Source organism: Lipotes vexillifer, unplaced genomic scaffold (genome assembly GCF_000442215.2).
Source record: "Lipotes vexillifer unplaced genomic scaffold, Lipotes_vexillifer_v1.1 scaffold72, whole genome shotgun sequence".
Lineage (NCBI taxonomy): Eukaryota > Metazoa > Chordata > Mammalia > Artiodactyla > Lipotidae > Lipotes > Lipotes vexillifer.
In genome coordinates, this window is record NW_006769482.1 from 1132395 (window position 1) to 1150096 (window position 17702).

Here is a 17702-nt window from a genome sequence, read left to right on the forward strand (position 1 = left end):
AAACAGACCATTCTAGGAAGAGGCAGGGTGGTCTAGATTAGTGCCAGACTCCCCATAAAGTTCCAATTCACTGCAGAACATTCTAGAAGATTGAAGCCACTGTCAGCTTTGGTTCATTGGACCTTCAAAGGGTAAAAACTCCACAGAAGGCTAACATGAATCCTTGGACCTTCCCCAAGCCATCCTCAGCCAACAGGTCTACACAATCCTCCCATCCTGGCCATACACACCCTCTCAAAGTAGAAACAGGGTTCACGCACGTAGCATTAGAACTTTGTGGAATTAGCGCTCATTAGAATTTTTAAAATCTACCGTTAACTCCACATTTTGGAAGCATCAAACTTATTACTCTCCAATGCTAAGTGTATGCAGAGAGTCCTTCCGTTGCACTGATGAAGGGGGTGCTGCCCGCAATGGATTTCACTGGGACAAGAGCCAACGTTGCAGCACAAGTGAAAAGGTGCCAACGAATGAGTGAATCCTTCCATCTTTTAAAAGACAGCACCTGTTAAATCATATGGTAATCTCAAGCCAAACATTTTTTAAAAGTTAGAAACACTGTCGACTTCCTAACACCAAACAACCCAGTAGGAAATAAGTGTTTGATCCCAAAGGAGGGAGCCAGGACAAAGCGTGGCCCAGGGCATGAGACCTATTCATGGAGCAATTGGGAAACCATTGTAGAGACAAACCAGCCAATTTACCACCAATCTCTCCAGAAGTGGGACCTCAAACTGATTCCCAAAGCTCTTGAGCCTGGTCCCGAGCTTCAGGCAAACGTGAATCAGCCCCAACTGATGGAATGTCTCCAGGCAGGAACTCTGAGCACACGTGTTTGCACCTGTCTTCCGCAGATCGTACACATGCTTCTTCCTCTACTGAATATAAAGGGGGTGGGGTTTTACTAGCAGGTACTGCAGCAGCCCGTTGGCTAAGAGGTGTACAAACCCCCATCTACCCCTCCACACATCCTCATTTTGTCCTTATACAGATAAAAACAAAGGAAGCATTTACCTGTCAAGATCTTGATCAGGGAGGCTTATTTTGTGCCCTGTTTGGCAGTAAAGTGGATCCCCAAGAACCCCTGGACAACCGGGGTCATGGGAGACAGCATTCCTGTGCTCAGCACTACCTGAAACAGCTGGAGTAACGCCTACTGTTCAGTGCAGCAGCCCTAATCTCTGGTGCTGGAAACCCCGTGCACACAGGTGTGATGCAGGCAGCCTGGGAGGCGTCGCCAAGGAGGAGGGACAGCCATGAGGACCAGCACTTCACAGGGCTTTATGTGCAGAGCATAGACAGCATCTTGCCTTATTCTATTACAATCCCAAGTGTTTATTATAGACCCTCCTGCTGCTTCTATTCCCTGTATTGTGCTTAGTAGGTAACACCTTCCCAGTGGACTTTCCCAGTGGAATGGGTCAGCTGAATTAACATTTTGCCCGGACAACTACAGTCAAACTTTGTTTTCATTAAAAACATACAGCACGGAACATCAGTCTTACATCTTTCTTAGTCTTAAAAAATATAAATATAGAGGGATAATTTGTACAGGATGTATAGGTATGTACACCTTTAATATGCACATGAGAATTCGGAACAAGTTTATGAAACTTGCACTTTAGGGAGGCCTTCCTCCTGGGGCTTTTGAACAAAGCTCTGAGCTAGCGGGCAGATGCTTGAGTTCCCATGGCCCAGTACCCATCTACCAGGAAGAAGTGAGCCCTCCTGACTGCAGGTGCAGTGTCGGGACCGGGCAGCTGGCAGGTCACGGGTTCCTCTCCACAGGCTGCTGAAGGCAGAGCTCGCTCCCAGCAGAGACGATGGGCAGGCTGTTCTCCAGGTGGTGGTTGATGAGGTCGTTGATACTGTCAAAGATCCTGTCCTTTGTGCGGATCTGTGAGGGTGCAGAGGAAAGGTTAGCACCACCCACAGGCAAAGGAAGGAGAACGCCCCCCACTGGGAGTCAGAACTGGAGATGCAGCCTCCTTAGTGACCCAGGGTTTCCCTGTGCTTTCAGAGGTGGTGTCTGCTAAGTCCCTGGTCCCTGTCACTGGCCAGTAAATTCAGTCAGTTCATCTGTCCACTCCTCTGGGACTGAGCCATGGCCTCCCCCACATTTAGCAACCAGGGGCCATGGTAAGATCCTCTGCCTCCCAACAGTCTCCTCTCTCTGGCTCCCCTCCTGCCCTCATGGGATTCATCCCAGAAACCTCTGTCCTGCACCACCCAGCGGTGTCTGCAGGCTCCCCTGCCCCTGCCCCTGCTACCTGCAGGCCTTTGCCCGGCGGTACTGGCCCAGATCGCCTCTTCCACCTGGGAACCTAGCTCAGCCTCCAGGTCAGCACCTTCAGGCCCCCATCCTTCCTCACCACCCCTCCCCAGGCCGGCTGTCAGCATCCTGCGCACCTGCCAGGAAGGAGCCCACAGTTGTGAGGAGGGGCTCCAAGTTCCCACTGGAGGGTGACCCTTGCTGGGATGGAGGGGCAGTGCTGCACATTTCCAATCACTCAGTTCTAAAGCTTAGTAGGGTGCCTGTCCATGAAGTTCTCCTGAATAGATGAAGGCCTGAGATGGGGTTAGGGTGCTAGATGGTGCTTTGCCTCTTCCCTCTGCACAATGGCCCTGTGCTCTGGTCCCTGGGGGCCACCAGTCCCCCCACCCTGAGCCAGTACACTCACAGTATAGACCACACTTGAAGGAGGCAGTATGAGTTCTGGCCAGGAGCAGTCTCCCAGCGTGTTCTGGATGCAGCCCCGGGGGCCTGCTTCTTTGAGAGGGAACAGAGACGGGGCAGGGAGCAGGCCCCTGGCTGTACCCACTAGTGCTCCAGTCCCATTGATGACCCTCACAATGGGTCTGGGATGCCTAGGTACCCCAACCCCTCTCTCCAGCCTCATTGCTGGGATCCATCCCTCCCTTGGAACAACCAGGGAACAACCAACCCCGCTCAAGGAGCTGAAGGCACATCTATTCTCCTCACTTACTTGTCCCAATATTCTTTCCCCAAGTTCTTTTTTTCTTAATTTTATTGGAGTATAGTTGACTTAAAATGTTGTGTTTGTTTCTGCCGTACAGCAATATGAGTCAGTTATACATATCCACTCTTCTTTAGATTCTTTTTCCATATAGGTCATTACAGAGCACTGAGTAGAGTTCCCTGTGCTATACAGTAGGTTCTTATTGGTTATCTATTTTATATATAATAGTGTGCATATGCAAATCCCAATCTCCCAATTTATCCCTCCCCCCCCTTTCCCCCCTGGTAACCATAAATTTCTTTTCTGCATCTGTGACTCTATTTCTGTTTCGTAAATAAGTTATTTGTAACATTTTTTAGATTCCACATATAAGTGATATCATATATTTGCCTTTCTCTGTCTGAATTACTTCACTCAATATGACAATCTCTAGGTCCATCCATCCTTCTCCAAGTTCTTAATCTCACTCTCCTTCCCTAATGTGGCCACCCTTGTTTCTCCCCCTCCATCAACCCACCAATGGGATGTCCATCTCTGGGCCTTCAGTCCCATACCTCATTCTCTCTCTAAATCTATGCTTCAGGTATGTATATCAGAAGCCCCTGCCCAGGCCATCTGTCTTGGGCTTTAAACTTTTTAAAATTAGGATGCTCTCCTCTCCTGGGTTCCAACTCTGATGTGAGGCTCCTCCCCACCCACCTCTGTAAGCACTGAAGGGGAAGAAACTTCCCAGGCCATGGGGTCCCCTGACTCTTGGGCATTAAGCCTCAGTAAGGGTGTAATCTGATGGGCACATTCAGAAAAAAAATCTTTTTGCAAGACTTTCTGGCATCTTTGCATCAAGGTTGTTTAATCCTTCTGGGGCTCCTTAGAATTCCCCACCCAGAAAGACCCCCTGGGTAACACAACAGGCCCCTTTCTTGGATGCTGAAGGCACCCAGGAGCTCAGCTTGAGCCTAGTATTATCGGGGTGTTGCCTTTACATCATTGACTCCTTATTTCCACTTCTTAATGATTAACACTCATTTATGTTCTGGGGCAATAGAGACAGATGAAGAAGGATTTATGTTGGGGAAGTGTCTGGGACAGTGGTCTAAACCTGGGCTCACGTTGGCATCACCTGAGTTGCTCTCAGTAACCCCATGCCCAGGCCAACTCCACCAGGAGCTTGGGATGGGGCCTGGGCACTAGCGTGTTGTATGCTCCCTCCATGATTCCAACATGCTGCCAAGCTGAGGACCACCGGTCAGTGTTTTTGTAGTACATAGGCTGGCCAGTATAAACATGCACACATGTAAGCACACAGAAGAGTAAGCCATATAAAGAAATAGGCCGTTTACTTCACTCCTATAAATACTTGCTGAAACTCTGATCTGGCTCCTGCCCAGAGAACTTGCAGCCCACAGAGCCATCTGTGTGGACTCACCTGCCATGTGCTGGAAATGCCAATGGCTGATTTTAAAAGCCCAGCAGCCCAGACAAACCTAGGACAAACTTCTCCAGATACATAAAGGGATTCTGCTACAGTGATGACACATGAATGTTAACCCCAGAAAACTACGTTAGGCTTTGCATAGCAAAAAAGCATATAAAAGTGAGGATGAGAGCCTTTGTTTTAGTTCAATACGCATATAATGAAAAAGAAGAAAAATCTGAAATCAATAATCTAAGCTTCCACTTTAGGAAACTAGAGAAGGAAAAGCAAGTTAAGTTCAAGTTAAGTAAAGGGAAAGAAATAATAAAAATTAGGGCGGAAATCAATGACATTGAAATAGGAAATCAATACAGAAAATCAATGATCCCCAAAGCTAGTTCTTTGAAAAGATAAATAAAATCAATAAGCCTCTAACCAGGCTAAGTAAGAAAAAATGAAAGAAGACACAAATTACTAATATCAGAAGTGAAAGAGGGGTCATCACTACAGATCTCACGGACATTAAAAGGATAATAAAGGAATATTACAAATAACTTGAAGCTTTCCCAGTAAGTAAGGAATTTACTTGTAAGGAACAAGGCAAGGATGTCCCATCTCATTACTCCTTTTCAACATCATAGTGGGAGTCCCAGCTAATGCAACAAGTCAAGAAAAGGAAATAAAATGTATGCTGATTGGAAAGGAAGAAATAAAACTGTCTTTGCTCACAGATGATATGATTGTCTTTGAATAAAATCCAAAAAACTCAACAACAACAACCAAAAAACAAATAACCAAACATTCCTGGAACTAATAAATGATTGTAGCAAGATTGCAGGATAAGAGGTTACTATACAAAAGTCAGCTGCTTTCCTATGTACAAGCAATGAACAAGTTGAATTTGAAATTAAAAACATAATACTATTTATTGGGTTGGCCAAAATGTTTGTTTGGGTTTTTCCCAAAACATCTTATGGAAAACCCCAAACCTTTTGGCCAACCCAGTATATTAGCACCCCCAAAATGAAATACTTAGTTATAAATCTAACAAAATATATACACAATTATATGAGGGAAACTACAAAATTATAATGAGAGAAAGTTTTAAAAACTAAATAAATGAAGATATATTCGGTATTCATGGATAGAAAGACTCAATATTGTCAAGATGTCAGTTCTTCCCAACTTGATCTATAGATTCAATGCAGTCCCAATCAAAATCCCAGCAAGATGTTGTGTATATTGACAAACATATTCTAAAGTTTATGTGGAAAAGCAAAAGACCAAGTGTAGCCAACACAATACCAAAGGAGAAGAATAAAGTTGGAGGACTGATAATACTCAACTTCAAGTTTTACTATAAAGCTTCAGTAATCAAGATAGTGTGATATTAGTGAAAGAACAGACAAATAGATCAATGGAACAGAACAGAGAGCCCAGAAATAGACCCACACAAATATAGACGACTGATCGTCTATATTGTATTGCAAAGGCAATACAATGGAGTAAATATTGTCTTTTCAACAAATGGTGCTAGAACAGCAAATCGTGCTAGACAACCACATGCATGAACCTAGACACAAACCGTACACTCTTCACAAAAATTGACTCAAAATGGATGATAAACCTAGATTTAAAATGCAAAACTATAAAACTCTTACAAGATAACATAGGAGAAAATCTAGATGACTGTGGGTTTGGTGATGACTTTTTATTTATGATATCAAAGACATGACCCATGAAAGAAGGAAATGAGAAGCTGGATTTCATTAAAATTAAAAACTTCTGGGCTTCCCTGGTGGCGCATTGGTTGAGAGTCCACCTGCCGATGCAGGGGACACGGGTTCGTGCCCCGGTCCGGGAAGATCCCACATGCCACGGAGCGGCTGGGCGCGCGGTGATGATCTGTCTACTAGTAAGATATGTAGATATTATTTCATGGATAGATATTATTAATAAAAGCTACCATACTGCTCTTTGCAAAAGTAACTACTATACATATGATTAGTAGAAAATTTTTTTTGCACATTTAAACTGTCTGAAATAATGCACTCAGACTAAATTCCTTATCAAAAGTTTCATGTCCCACAACTCCACACGTAATAAGCAATCAATTACATGCTGGAAAAATTAAAAAGGAAAGTAACATACATTTATGGAACTTTTATAATAGCCTTGAACTTTAGATCCCGGACATTAACAAACCAAATTTCACTAACTTTCATGATGATGCTATATATTACACGTACATTTGCTCATACATATTTTTGGAAGAAATGTTGTGTGGGCAAGAGGGTATGCCCTTCAAATGGCACTGTCAAGAGAATGAGAAGACATGCCACAGATGGGAAGAAAATATTTGCAAGAGATATATCTAATAAATAAAATAATATATAATAATAATATATAATAATAATAAAAATAAAATAATAAGTTTGGACTATTATCCAATACAATATTCTACCATACAAAGACTCTTAAATAAGAAAACAAACAACCAGACTTATAAATGGGCCAAATCAAGAATATATAATGGGGAAAAACAGCCTCTTCAATAAACGGTGTTGGGAAAACTGGACATACAAAAGAATCAAACTAGAATACTTTCTCACACCATATACAGAAATAAAATGGATTAAAGACTTAAATGTAAGACCTGAAACCATAAAAATTCTAGGAGAAGACCTAGGCAGACACTCTCTGACATTGGTTTTAGCAATAGTTTTTTGGACATGTCTCCTCAGGCAAGGGAAATGTAAGCAAAAATGAACAAATGAGATTACATCGAACTAAAAAGCTTGTGTACAGTGAAGGGAACTATCAACAACAAAAAAAGGCCACCTAGAGAATGGGAAAAGATATTTGCAAATAATAAACCCAATACAGGGTTAATATCCAAAATATACAAAAAACTCACACAACTCAACATAAAAAAGAAAAATAATCTGATTAAAAATGGTCAAAGGACCTGAATGGACATTTTTCCAAAGAAGACAGACAGATGGCCAACAGGCATGGAAAGGTGCTCAACATCACTAATCACCACAGAAATGCAAATTAAAGCCACAGTGAAATATCACCTCACACCTGTCAGAAGGGCTATTGTCAAAAAGACAAAAAATAACAAGTGTTGACCAGGATGTGAAGAAAAGGGAACCCTCCTACACTGTTGGTGGGAATGTAAATTGATGCAGCCACTGTGGAAAAGCAGCATGGAGATTCCTCAAAAAATTAAAAATAGATTTCCCATGTGATCCAGCAATTCCACCTCACTGTCCTAGCAGTATCTGCAAGGGTGGGAGCAGCAGTGGAGGTGGGAAGTGGTGGGTCAACCTCAGGATGTTAATTTTTGAAGTAGAATACCAGGTTTGGGATCTGAGGGCACAGGAGAGACTGAGTGAAGTCTCTGAGCTCTTCTCACCGCTCCCCTTCATTGATTCTGGACGTTTTCTCCATCAAGGTTGACTAAGCCAGGTGTGGACATCTGTCACAAGGGACACCCTATGCCCGGGTTTTGCTCTGTAGTCTGGGCTCTTCACCTTGATGAGCAATGAAAGAGGGCAGTGGTGGACGTGAGTGCCATGAGGATGGGGTGATGCAGGGGGCAGGCATCCAGGAGGGCAGAGGAAAGGAGAGCTAAGTTGCAGCCTGGTATGACCACACCTGATCACCTCACACGTGAGCCCCCATGCCCTCGCAGATGTGGGGCTGCTTGATCAGCCCTTTGGAACTCTAACTTTCCAGCAGTATTGGGTTTATGAACTTTTGTTCTAACTGTTCAGAAAGTATAATAATTCCTTGTTGTTTGTATCAACTAGCACAGCAAATTCTACCTTAAAAATAATTTTTTAGGATCTCTGTAGATGGATAGAATTGTAGTCTCTCTAAATGCAGAACTTTCATCCCAGGAAGATCCTCCGGGGCCCTGCTAGTTCTAAGTGCTCACCTCTGTGAGGCTTCCAGGGTGCCAGCTGATAAGGCACTGCTCAAGAAAGCACCAAAAAAGTCCTAATTCCAGCTTAAAGGAGGAAGGCCGGGGCACTCAATGCATCCCCAAGCTGTCTGACCCTGCAGCGCTCACCACCAGAGACCATGCCAAATGTACTTTGGTGGGGGAGAACCCTGGGCCCAGAATGCAGACCCAGGGAGGACAGAGCCATCCCACAAAGCTAACCTGATAACTTTGTGAAAAGTCTGTGAACACAGAGCAAACTAGCAAGAGAAGAAGCACAGAGTAGCATAGACAGCAGACTCTCCTGCAAGCCTGCCTGGACTGCTGAGAAGCGGAGGTTGGATGCTCACCTGCGTCCTTACAGGTGAGGCTCAGCCATCCCTTTCCCAGGATAGAAGTTGTGTGCCTTTTGCTCCCTCTAGTGGCTGGCAGAACACAATGGCGAAGAAATTGAACTGAGAGCTGGAAGCTTCCTTCAATATTATCTGGTGTTGCCCTCCCCAAACATTTTCTTCTTAGCCATGAAGCAACCCTGTGACACAAAGCCCCAGGCAGAGGCCCCAAAACATGCAGGCCAGGAAGGATGCGTTCACTAGACTGTGGTTCTCAGTTTGCATAGCATCAAAAGCCCCTATGATCTTCTGGAAGCACAGACTGCCTGACACCCCCACCCCAAGAGATTCTGACTCAGCAGGTGGAGCCTGAGAATTTGCATTTCTAGCAGGTTCCATTGGACAGGGGACCCCACTCTGAGAACCACTGGGCGAGAAGAGTACCGCTCGAAGCTCTGTTGGTCTAATTGCATTGTTGACAGTAACGTGACAGTACCTGCCCTGTTCATTCAGCCCTTCCACCCACCCAGTATCAAAACAGAAATGATGGGACATTCTCAAGATGCTCCACTGAGATGTAAACCAGCCAGACCCCAGCGCTTTCCTTCGTCACCCAGCTGGGTGCCAAGCAGCATCCTGTGTGCTTTGTGAACTACTATCGGACCTCCCCCGCAACCCCCAAGATAACTGTCTGGTGTAGTGACAAGAAGCCAGTTTCAAGCACCTGGGTTCACATCCCGACCTGCCACCTCCTAATAGTGCCCTTTAGGGCAAGTTACTGACCTCTCTGAGCCTTCATTCCCATGTAAAGTGGTTATCATAATAGTCCTACTTCATAGGATTCTCATCAGAAGTAACTGATTAATGTGCATGAAGAATTTCGCACAGTGCAGGGCCCCTAGGACATGCTCAGTAAATGTTTGCTGTTCCTGTTTTTCAAACCGTACTGAGCAATTTAAACTTACCCTGAAGGCAATGGCCATCCTGGAGAGATTTAGAGCAGAGAATGACATTAGCGGGGCCTCCTGCTGGCAGTGAAGAGTAGGGGGAAATGTACTGACAATCCAGGGAGAGAGGGACCCTTTCAGAGATATTTAGGGGATTGGTCAGTCAGAGTATGTGGAGTGTGAGAGGGAGGTGCTGGCGGCAGAGGCTTGCTGACTGGGCAAGCCATGGGAAGGCATCCAGGGGGCACCTGGGGTGAGGAGCTGGGAACATTGGGATGATACCTTCCCTTTTAGATGCGGTGGGCTCAAGTTGCCTAGAACACTTATGTGGAGTTGCTCTGTAGGCATTTAGAAATTGTGCATTTAAAAGTGGTACATTAAGGGAGTTCCCTGGGGGCCTAGTGGTTAGGATTCCAGGCTTTCACTGCCACGGCCCGGGTTCAATCACTGGTTTGGGAACTGAGATCTCACAAACCACGTGGTGTGGCCAAAAAAAAAAAATCGTGCCTTAAGGAGTACACTCAATCGATGACAAAATGATTACATTCAGCCCCGTCCAAAGGGTGGCACTAGAACAGGCAAAGCTGTCAGTTGAAGATGTCTCCTGATGAAAACTCTGATTCCACAGGAACAGTTGCACATACAGACCTGCAGCCCTCTGTCTACTGTCTCAGCTTTGGCTGGATCCACTGGGATATCCTCCTACCCCCAAAAGTTCATGCCTGAATGCAACCTAACACAGATAGGATGTAGACCCACCCTGGCCACATTGCCTGGCCTCTTCCAGACTTGAAATTAAGGTGCAATCCAGGTCCCTCCTAAACCCAATGGTCACAGTGCTGGCTCCACATCAGCCCCCGGGGCTGCAATGCTAAGGGTCGTACTTGGAATCTTGCACGCCAATTGCTTACATTTTCCAGTTGATGCCTTGCTCCACATGAACACTCATTTTCCATCCAAATTGTAAGCCTGATCATGAATCCCTGAACGGCTGGGATCCTGGACATCTTCCAATCTCCCCCTCCCACCCCATGGTTTCCCTGACCAGCCACATCCAGGGTGAGGGGTACTATTTTGGGCTGCCTGGCCCTGGTTCCCTCTAGGTGTAATGTCCCTTCCTTTTCCAGTTCCAAGGTACTAAGGAGGCTTAGTCATCCCCAAGTTTGCCCAAAAGTCAGCAAAGTCTGTTTCTGATAATAGAAGAGATAAAAGGTAGAAGCCTGACCACGGTATCCAAAAGGGAAATTCATAGGAAATGTTCACCAATCAGGGTTTCTTCAGAGCCATGCCAGAGAAGCATAGAAATGTTGTGGACACATTAGCTCCAAGCTCCCCTAGGGCACTGTTTTTCTACAGAAAAAAGGAGGGAAGGTCCCTTACCAAATATTGTGTGGGGAAGATACTAAAATGTACCTATGTGTTTTTACTTCTTTAATTTTGTAATTGTCGATAGAAAATAGAGATGGGTGAATAGCTGATGTTTTACATCATTAAGTGATTCTCTCTTTACAGGAAAGGCATGAGTAAAGAAATTCTAATTTAAAATGTAAGGCTGAGTATAGGCATTGTCTTATCCCATCTTCGCCAAATCCAATGAAATGACAGTAGAGGAATAAACTTCTAAAACAAGAGAAGGAGGTGGATTGCCAGTGGATACTGTAACATCAGCACACTGTGGGCTAGCAGAAAAGAGGAAGCCTGTTGAAATAAAAGAGTGAGGAGATGGGTAGCCTAGAATGTAGGGGGGAGGGCGGATCCTGCAGCTGAGGAGAGAGAGGAGCAATGGTGGGAGGGAGAGCAGTTAGGCTGCCTGGAGAATGCTCCAGAGTAACTGAGCCAGCAGCTCCACCACCCGCTCCTTTCCCTTTGCCTCCTTATAGCCAAACTAGTATTTTGCCTTCAGGGAAGAAGCCAGAGAATGTTTATCCAAAGAAATTAAATAAGACATCTGGGGAAAATTAAGGCTATAGGAGGGTAAAGGTGATTCCAAGTAAAACGCTCCTGGGAGGTACCCAGCGTAAAAGTCCGAGCCTCCTCCTCTCCTTCTTACCCTACAGTCCTCTAATCTGTCATACAACAGCTCCCCTTCACCTAATCCCCTCCAAAATATCCCTACCCCATGCCTCACCCACCACACACACATAATCTCAGTCAGTCTTCAATGCTAATACCAGGAAAGACTAGAGGGAAAGATACCTAAATGTATTACAGCAGAGGAGATCCATCCCAGGAAAATCAATCCAGTCTCTTATTCTTATATATGGCAAGGAAATGTACTGGGCACCTTAAGAATGTCAGTACCATGACAAGAAAAATCATGATAAGCAAACAAACACCTGACCCCAGAAGTTAAGTTGGAAAATAGACAAAATATTTAAAACAACTCATATTAATAACATCAAAAAGTAAAAATGTTCTTCTTCTTTTTAACCATTAAAAAGAACAAGATGCACAAAAAAGTAAAACAATCAGAAGATAACAAATTTTCCTTTAGAAATTAAATATACAATTTGTAAAATTATACATATATTAAGTTTAGAAGATCATCAAGGAAAGCTTTCAGAACATAGAACAAATTTTCAAAGAACTGGAAACTTGCAAGAAAGAAGAGACAGAAGATCAATCCAAGAGATCCATCCCCTCAACCAGGTGTTCTAAGGGGAAAGAATAAAGAAGGTAAGAAATTATCAAAGAAATAATATAAGGAAATTGCTCTGACCTAAGAAAAAACAAAAATTTTCAGATAGAAAGGGTTCATCACATCTCGGGAAAAATGAATAAGAAAAGGTACACACAGATTCATGACCATGTCATTGTAGAAGGTAAAGAAAAAACTAAAAATGTCTAGTAGGTAAAGAAAAAGTAATCCACAAAAGATTAAGAATCAGAGCAGCCATGCTACAGCCAATCATAAGGTGAATCAAAGTGACTTCAAAATAGATTTTCAGACATGTAGGAATGAGAAAGTTCATGCCCATGCACCTGTTTTGAGGAAGAACTCCAATTAAAGTGAGTGAAAACAATAAAAGAGGAAGATATAGTATACACAACAGGCTGAAACTCACCCAGGACTCCAATGAGACTATGTCCTTGGAATAATGGGTTTGCTTTAGAAATCTATTAGTCCACATTACAACAGAAAATCAGACTGTCTTCATGCATGTTCCAAAATTAGATGGAATGAGCTGGATAATAGTAATGACATGGTGAGGAAAACTTAGGTCTCTTCTCTCAAGAAGAAGGCAATTAGAAACTTCAAGATTAACTTATTCAAAAGTAATTGTATAAAATAATATGAATATAATGTAATGTTGGGCCTAACATAGAAATGTAATATATGTATAACATATTTGCCAATAACAGTACAAAGGAGGTGGACAGAGCAAAGTTCCATTAGGCTAGGGAAATAATTTCAGAGGGTAAGGTAATATAACAATACATTGTTAAGTCTGTAACATTAATATAATAGATTTAATATGTATAACAATAATGCCACACTAAGGGGATACATTCTCTGACCAAAATGGAATGAAACTGGGACTCAACAGCAGGAAAAAAATTCAGAAACTCACAAATACATAGAAATTCAAAAAAAAAACTCCTACATAATCAATGAGTCAGAGAGATATCAGGAGGGAAAGAAGAAAATACTTAAAATAAATGAAAATGAAGACACAAACTTATGAGCTACAGCTATACTTAAGAAATTTATAGCTGTAAATGTTTATATTAAGACAGAATGTTATATTAAGACAGAAAAAATCTCAAATCAATAACATAAACCCTCACCTAAAGACCCTGAAAAAAAGAAGAGCATACTAAACTTAAGGCAAGCAGAAGAAAGAAAATCATAAAGATTAAAGCAGAGATAAACAAAATGGAGAATGGAGAAACAATAGAAAAAATCAATGAAACCAAAAGCTGGTTCTTTGAAAATGTCAACAAACTTGACAAACCTTTAGCTAGATTGACCAAATTAAAAAACAAAAAAGACTCAAACTACTGTACTTAGAAATGAAAAGGGGAACATTTTCCCCACATTATAGAAATAAAAGAGATTATAAAAGAATACCATGGAAAATTTTATGCCAACCAATTTGATATTAGGTGAAATGGACAAATTTTTAGAAAGACACAAACTATCAAAACTGACTCAAGAAGAAATACAAAATCTGAATACACCTATAACAAGTGAAGATATTAAGCAGTAAACAGAAGTACCCCAAAAGAAAAGCCCAGGACCAGATAGCTTCACTGCTGAATTCTATCAAATTTTAACATTCTATCAAATGTTTAAAGAAGAATTAATATAAATTCTTTGGAATTTCTTCCAAAAAATAGAAGATGAGGGAATGCTTCCGAATTCAATCAATGAGGCCAGTAGTACCCTGATACCAAAACCAGACAAAGAAACTACAAGAAAAGAGAACTACAGACTAATATCTTTTATGAATATGGATGCAAAAAATCCTCAACAAAAAATACTTGCAAACCAAATCCAGAAATGTATAAAAATAATTATACACCATACCAAGCAGAATTTATTCCAGGAATGCAAGGTTGGTTTAACATCTGAAAACCGATTGATGGAGTTGAACATATCAATAGAATAAAAAACAAAAATCACATAATTATTTCAATAGGCACATAAAGAACATTTGACAAAATCCAATACTTTTTCATGTTAAAAGATACTCAAAAAAGTAGAAGGAAATTTACTTAACCTGATAAAGGACATCCACAAAAAACTCACAACATCATACTTAATGGTGAAAGATTGGATGCTTTCCCCTTAAGTAAAAAGATAAAGATGACCACTCTTGCCACTTCTATTATTCTATTGGATGTTCTAGCCAGGGCAAATAGTCAGTAAAAAGAAATAAAATCCATCCAGATTTGAAAGGAGTAAACTATCTCTATTCACAGATAATATGATCTTATATGTAGAAAACACTAAGGAATCATTAAAAACTACTATTAGAACTAATAAATGAGTTCAGCTAGTTTGCAGGATACAAGATTAATATAAACAATTAATTGTAGTTATACACTTGCAAAGAACACAATGAGAATGAAATTGAGAAAACAATTGCATTCATGAGTGCATCCAAGAAACAAATATATAGAGAGGAATAAATTTAACAAAGTAAGTGGAAAACTTACACTCTGAAAACTAAAAAAACATTGTCAAAAGAAATTAAAGAAGATCTAGATAAGTGGGAAAACATCCCATGTTCATGGACAGAAGACAGCATTGTTAAGATGGCAATACTCTCTATCCCCCAGTTGATCTGTACATTCAACACAATTCCTATAAGAACCCCATCTGACTTCTTTGTAAAAATTGACAAGCTGTTTCTAAAATGTATATAAAATTGTGAGGTTCCCTGAATAGTTAAAACGATCTTGAAAAGAACAAAGTCAGAGGACTCAGTGGGAGCTTGAAGATAGGACAATTGAAATTTTTGAGTCCCAGGAACAGAAGGAAAAAAGACTGAAGAAAAGTGAACAGAGCCTAAAGGACCTGTGGGTTACCATAAAATAGATCAACATATGCATTGCTAGAATGCTAGAGGGAGAAGAGAGTAAAAAGAGAAAGACATAGTACTTGAAGAAATAATGACAGAAATTTTCCAAATCTGATTAAATACATGAGTATAAACATCCAAAAAGCTCAATGAACTCTAATAAGGATGAATATAAAGAGACCCACACCAAGACACATTAAAATCAAACTGTCAAAGCTAAGGGCAAAGAGAGAATCTTGAAAGCAGCAAGAAAGAAGTGACTTGCCACATACAAGAGATCTTCAAGAAGGTTGTCAGCAGATTTCTCATCAGAAACTTTGGAGGACTTCCCTGGTGGTTCAGTGGTTAAGAATCCGCCTGCCAATGCAGGGGACATGGGTTCAAGCCCTGGTCCAGGAAGATCTCACATGCCACAGAGCAACAAAGCCTGTGCACCACAACTACTGAGCCTGTGCTCTAGAGCCTGCGAGCCACAACTACTGAGCCCACATGCTGCAACTACTGAGCCTGTGCACCGGGACCATGCTCTACAACAAAGAGAAACGACCGCAGTGAGAAGCCTGCATGATGCAACGAAGAGTAGCCCCTGCTCGCTGCAACTAGAGAAAGCCCGCACGCAGCAACAAAAACCCAAAGCAGCCAAAAATAAATTAATAAATTTATTTTTTAAAAAAAGAAAGAAACTTTGGAGACCAGGAAGGCAGTTGGTTGTTATATTTAAAAGCTAAAAGAAAAAGAACCCATCAATTAAGAATCTTATTTCCAACAAAACTGTCCTTCAAAAGTGAAGGAGAGATAAGACATTCACTGATAAACATACGAACAAACGTTGAGGTAGATAGCTAGTGGGAAGCAGCCGCATGGCACAGGGATATCGGCTCAGTGCTTTGTGACCGCCTGGAGGGGTGGGATAGGGAGGGTGGGAGGGAGGGAGATGCAAGAGGGAAGAGATATGGGAACATATGTATATGTATAACTGATTCACTTTGTTATAAAGCAGAAACTAACACACCATTGTAAAGCAATTATACCCCAATAAAGATGTTAATAAAAAAAAAAAAAAAGTTGAGGGAGTTCATTTCCACTAGGCTTTCCCAGCAAGAAATGCTAAAAATAGTCCTACAGGTTGAAATGAAAGACACTAGATAGTAACTCAAAGCTGTATAAATAAATAAAGTTCACAGTAGAGGTAAAATCATGGACAATTATAAAAGCTAGTATTATTGTAACTTTGGTTTGTAACTTCACATTTTGTTTTCTACATAATTAAAGAGATTATTAAAAATGTTAGTTTATGCTTTTGGAGACAGAGTGTATAAAGATGTAATTTTGGAACATCAACAACTGAAAGCAGTGGGGACAGACCTGTAAAGGAGCAGAGATTTTGTATGCTATTGAAGTTAAGATGCTACATATTCAAATTAGAATGTTATAACTTTAAGATGTTAAATACAATCCCCATAGAAACTACAAAGAAAATAGAGATAGAATAAACACTAAAGAAAATGAGAAGGGAATTAAGACATTTCACTACAAAAAAATCAACTAAACACAAAAGAAGACAGTAATGCAGGAAATAAGAGGGGGGAAAAAAGCTATAGGGTATATAGAACACAGACAGCAAAATTACAGAAGTCCCTTATCAGTAATTACTTTAAATGTAAATGGACTGAATTCTCCAATCAAAACATAGAGATGTGAATAATAGATTTAAAAATTTCTTTTAAGATCCAACTGAAAACTATCTACAAGAGACTCATTTTAGATCCAAAGACACAGACACATTGAAAGTGAAAGGATAGAAATATATATTCTATGCAAATAGTAAGCAAAAGAGACTGAGAATAGCTATACCAATATCAGATAAAATAGACTTTAAATAAAGTTTGCAAGAGACAAAGAAGGACATCATATACTAATAAAAGTTTCAATACACCAAGAAGATACAACAGTTATACATTTAAACATCTAATAATAGACCGCCAAATTATATGAAGCAAAAATTGACAGAATTGAAGGGAGAAATGGACAGTTTTCCAACAGTAGTTGAAGACTTCAATACTCCACCCTCAATAATGATAAGTAAGGAAATAGAGGACTTGAACAACACAATACACCAACAATATCAAACAGACTATGCACAACACTCTAACATCAGAATATACATTTTTCTCAATTGCATATGGAACAATTTCCTAGATAGACCATATGTTAGGTCACAGATAAAATTTCAATAGATTTTAAAAGATAGATATCATACAAAGTATCTTCTCTGACCCCAAGAGGTTGAAGCTGGATATCAATACGAGAAAAAAAAAATTTATAGTTTTAAGCATTTACATTAAAAAACAAGAAAGATCTCAAATCAACAACCTATCTTTGCAACTTAAGAAAAAAAAAGAACAAAGTAAACTCGAAGCAAGTAGAAGAAAGAAAATAATAAAGAATAAATATAAATGAGATTGAGAATAGAAAAACAATAGAGAAAATCAATGAAACCAAAAGCTGTTTCTTCAAAAAGTTCAACAAAATTGACAAACATTTAGCT

The 17702-nt window shown here is 41.0% G+C and overlaps 1 protein-coding gene across 1 annotated transcript in view; it reads right to left on the reverse strand.

The window, feature by feature from the left end:
• Nucleotides 1–1466: 1466 nt before the first annotated feature.
• SHC3 (SHC adaptor protein 3) overlaps nt 1467–17702 on the reverse strand; it is a 146485-nt gene continuing 130249 nt past the window's right edge. Inside the window, exon 12 of the mRNA XM_007445619.1 lies at nt 1467–1897. Within this exon, the coding sequence (XP_007445681.1) occupies nt 1769–1897 (129 nt within the window). The 3' untranslated portion in view covers nt 1467–1768. The remainder of the gene's footprint in view (nt 1898–17702) is intronic.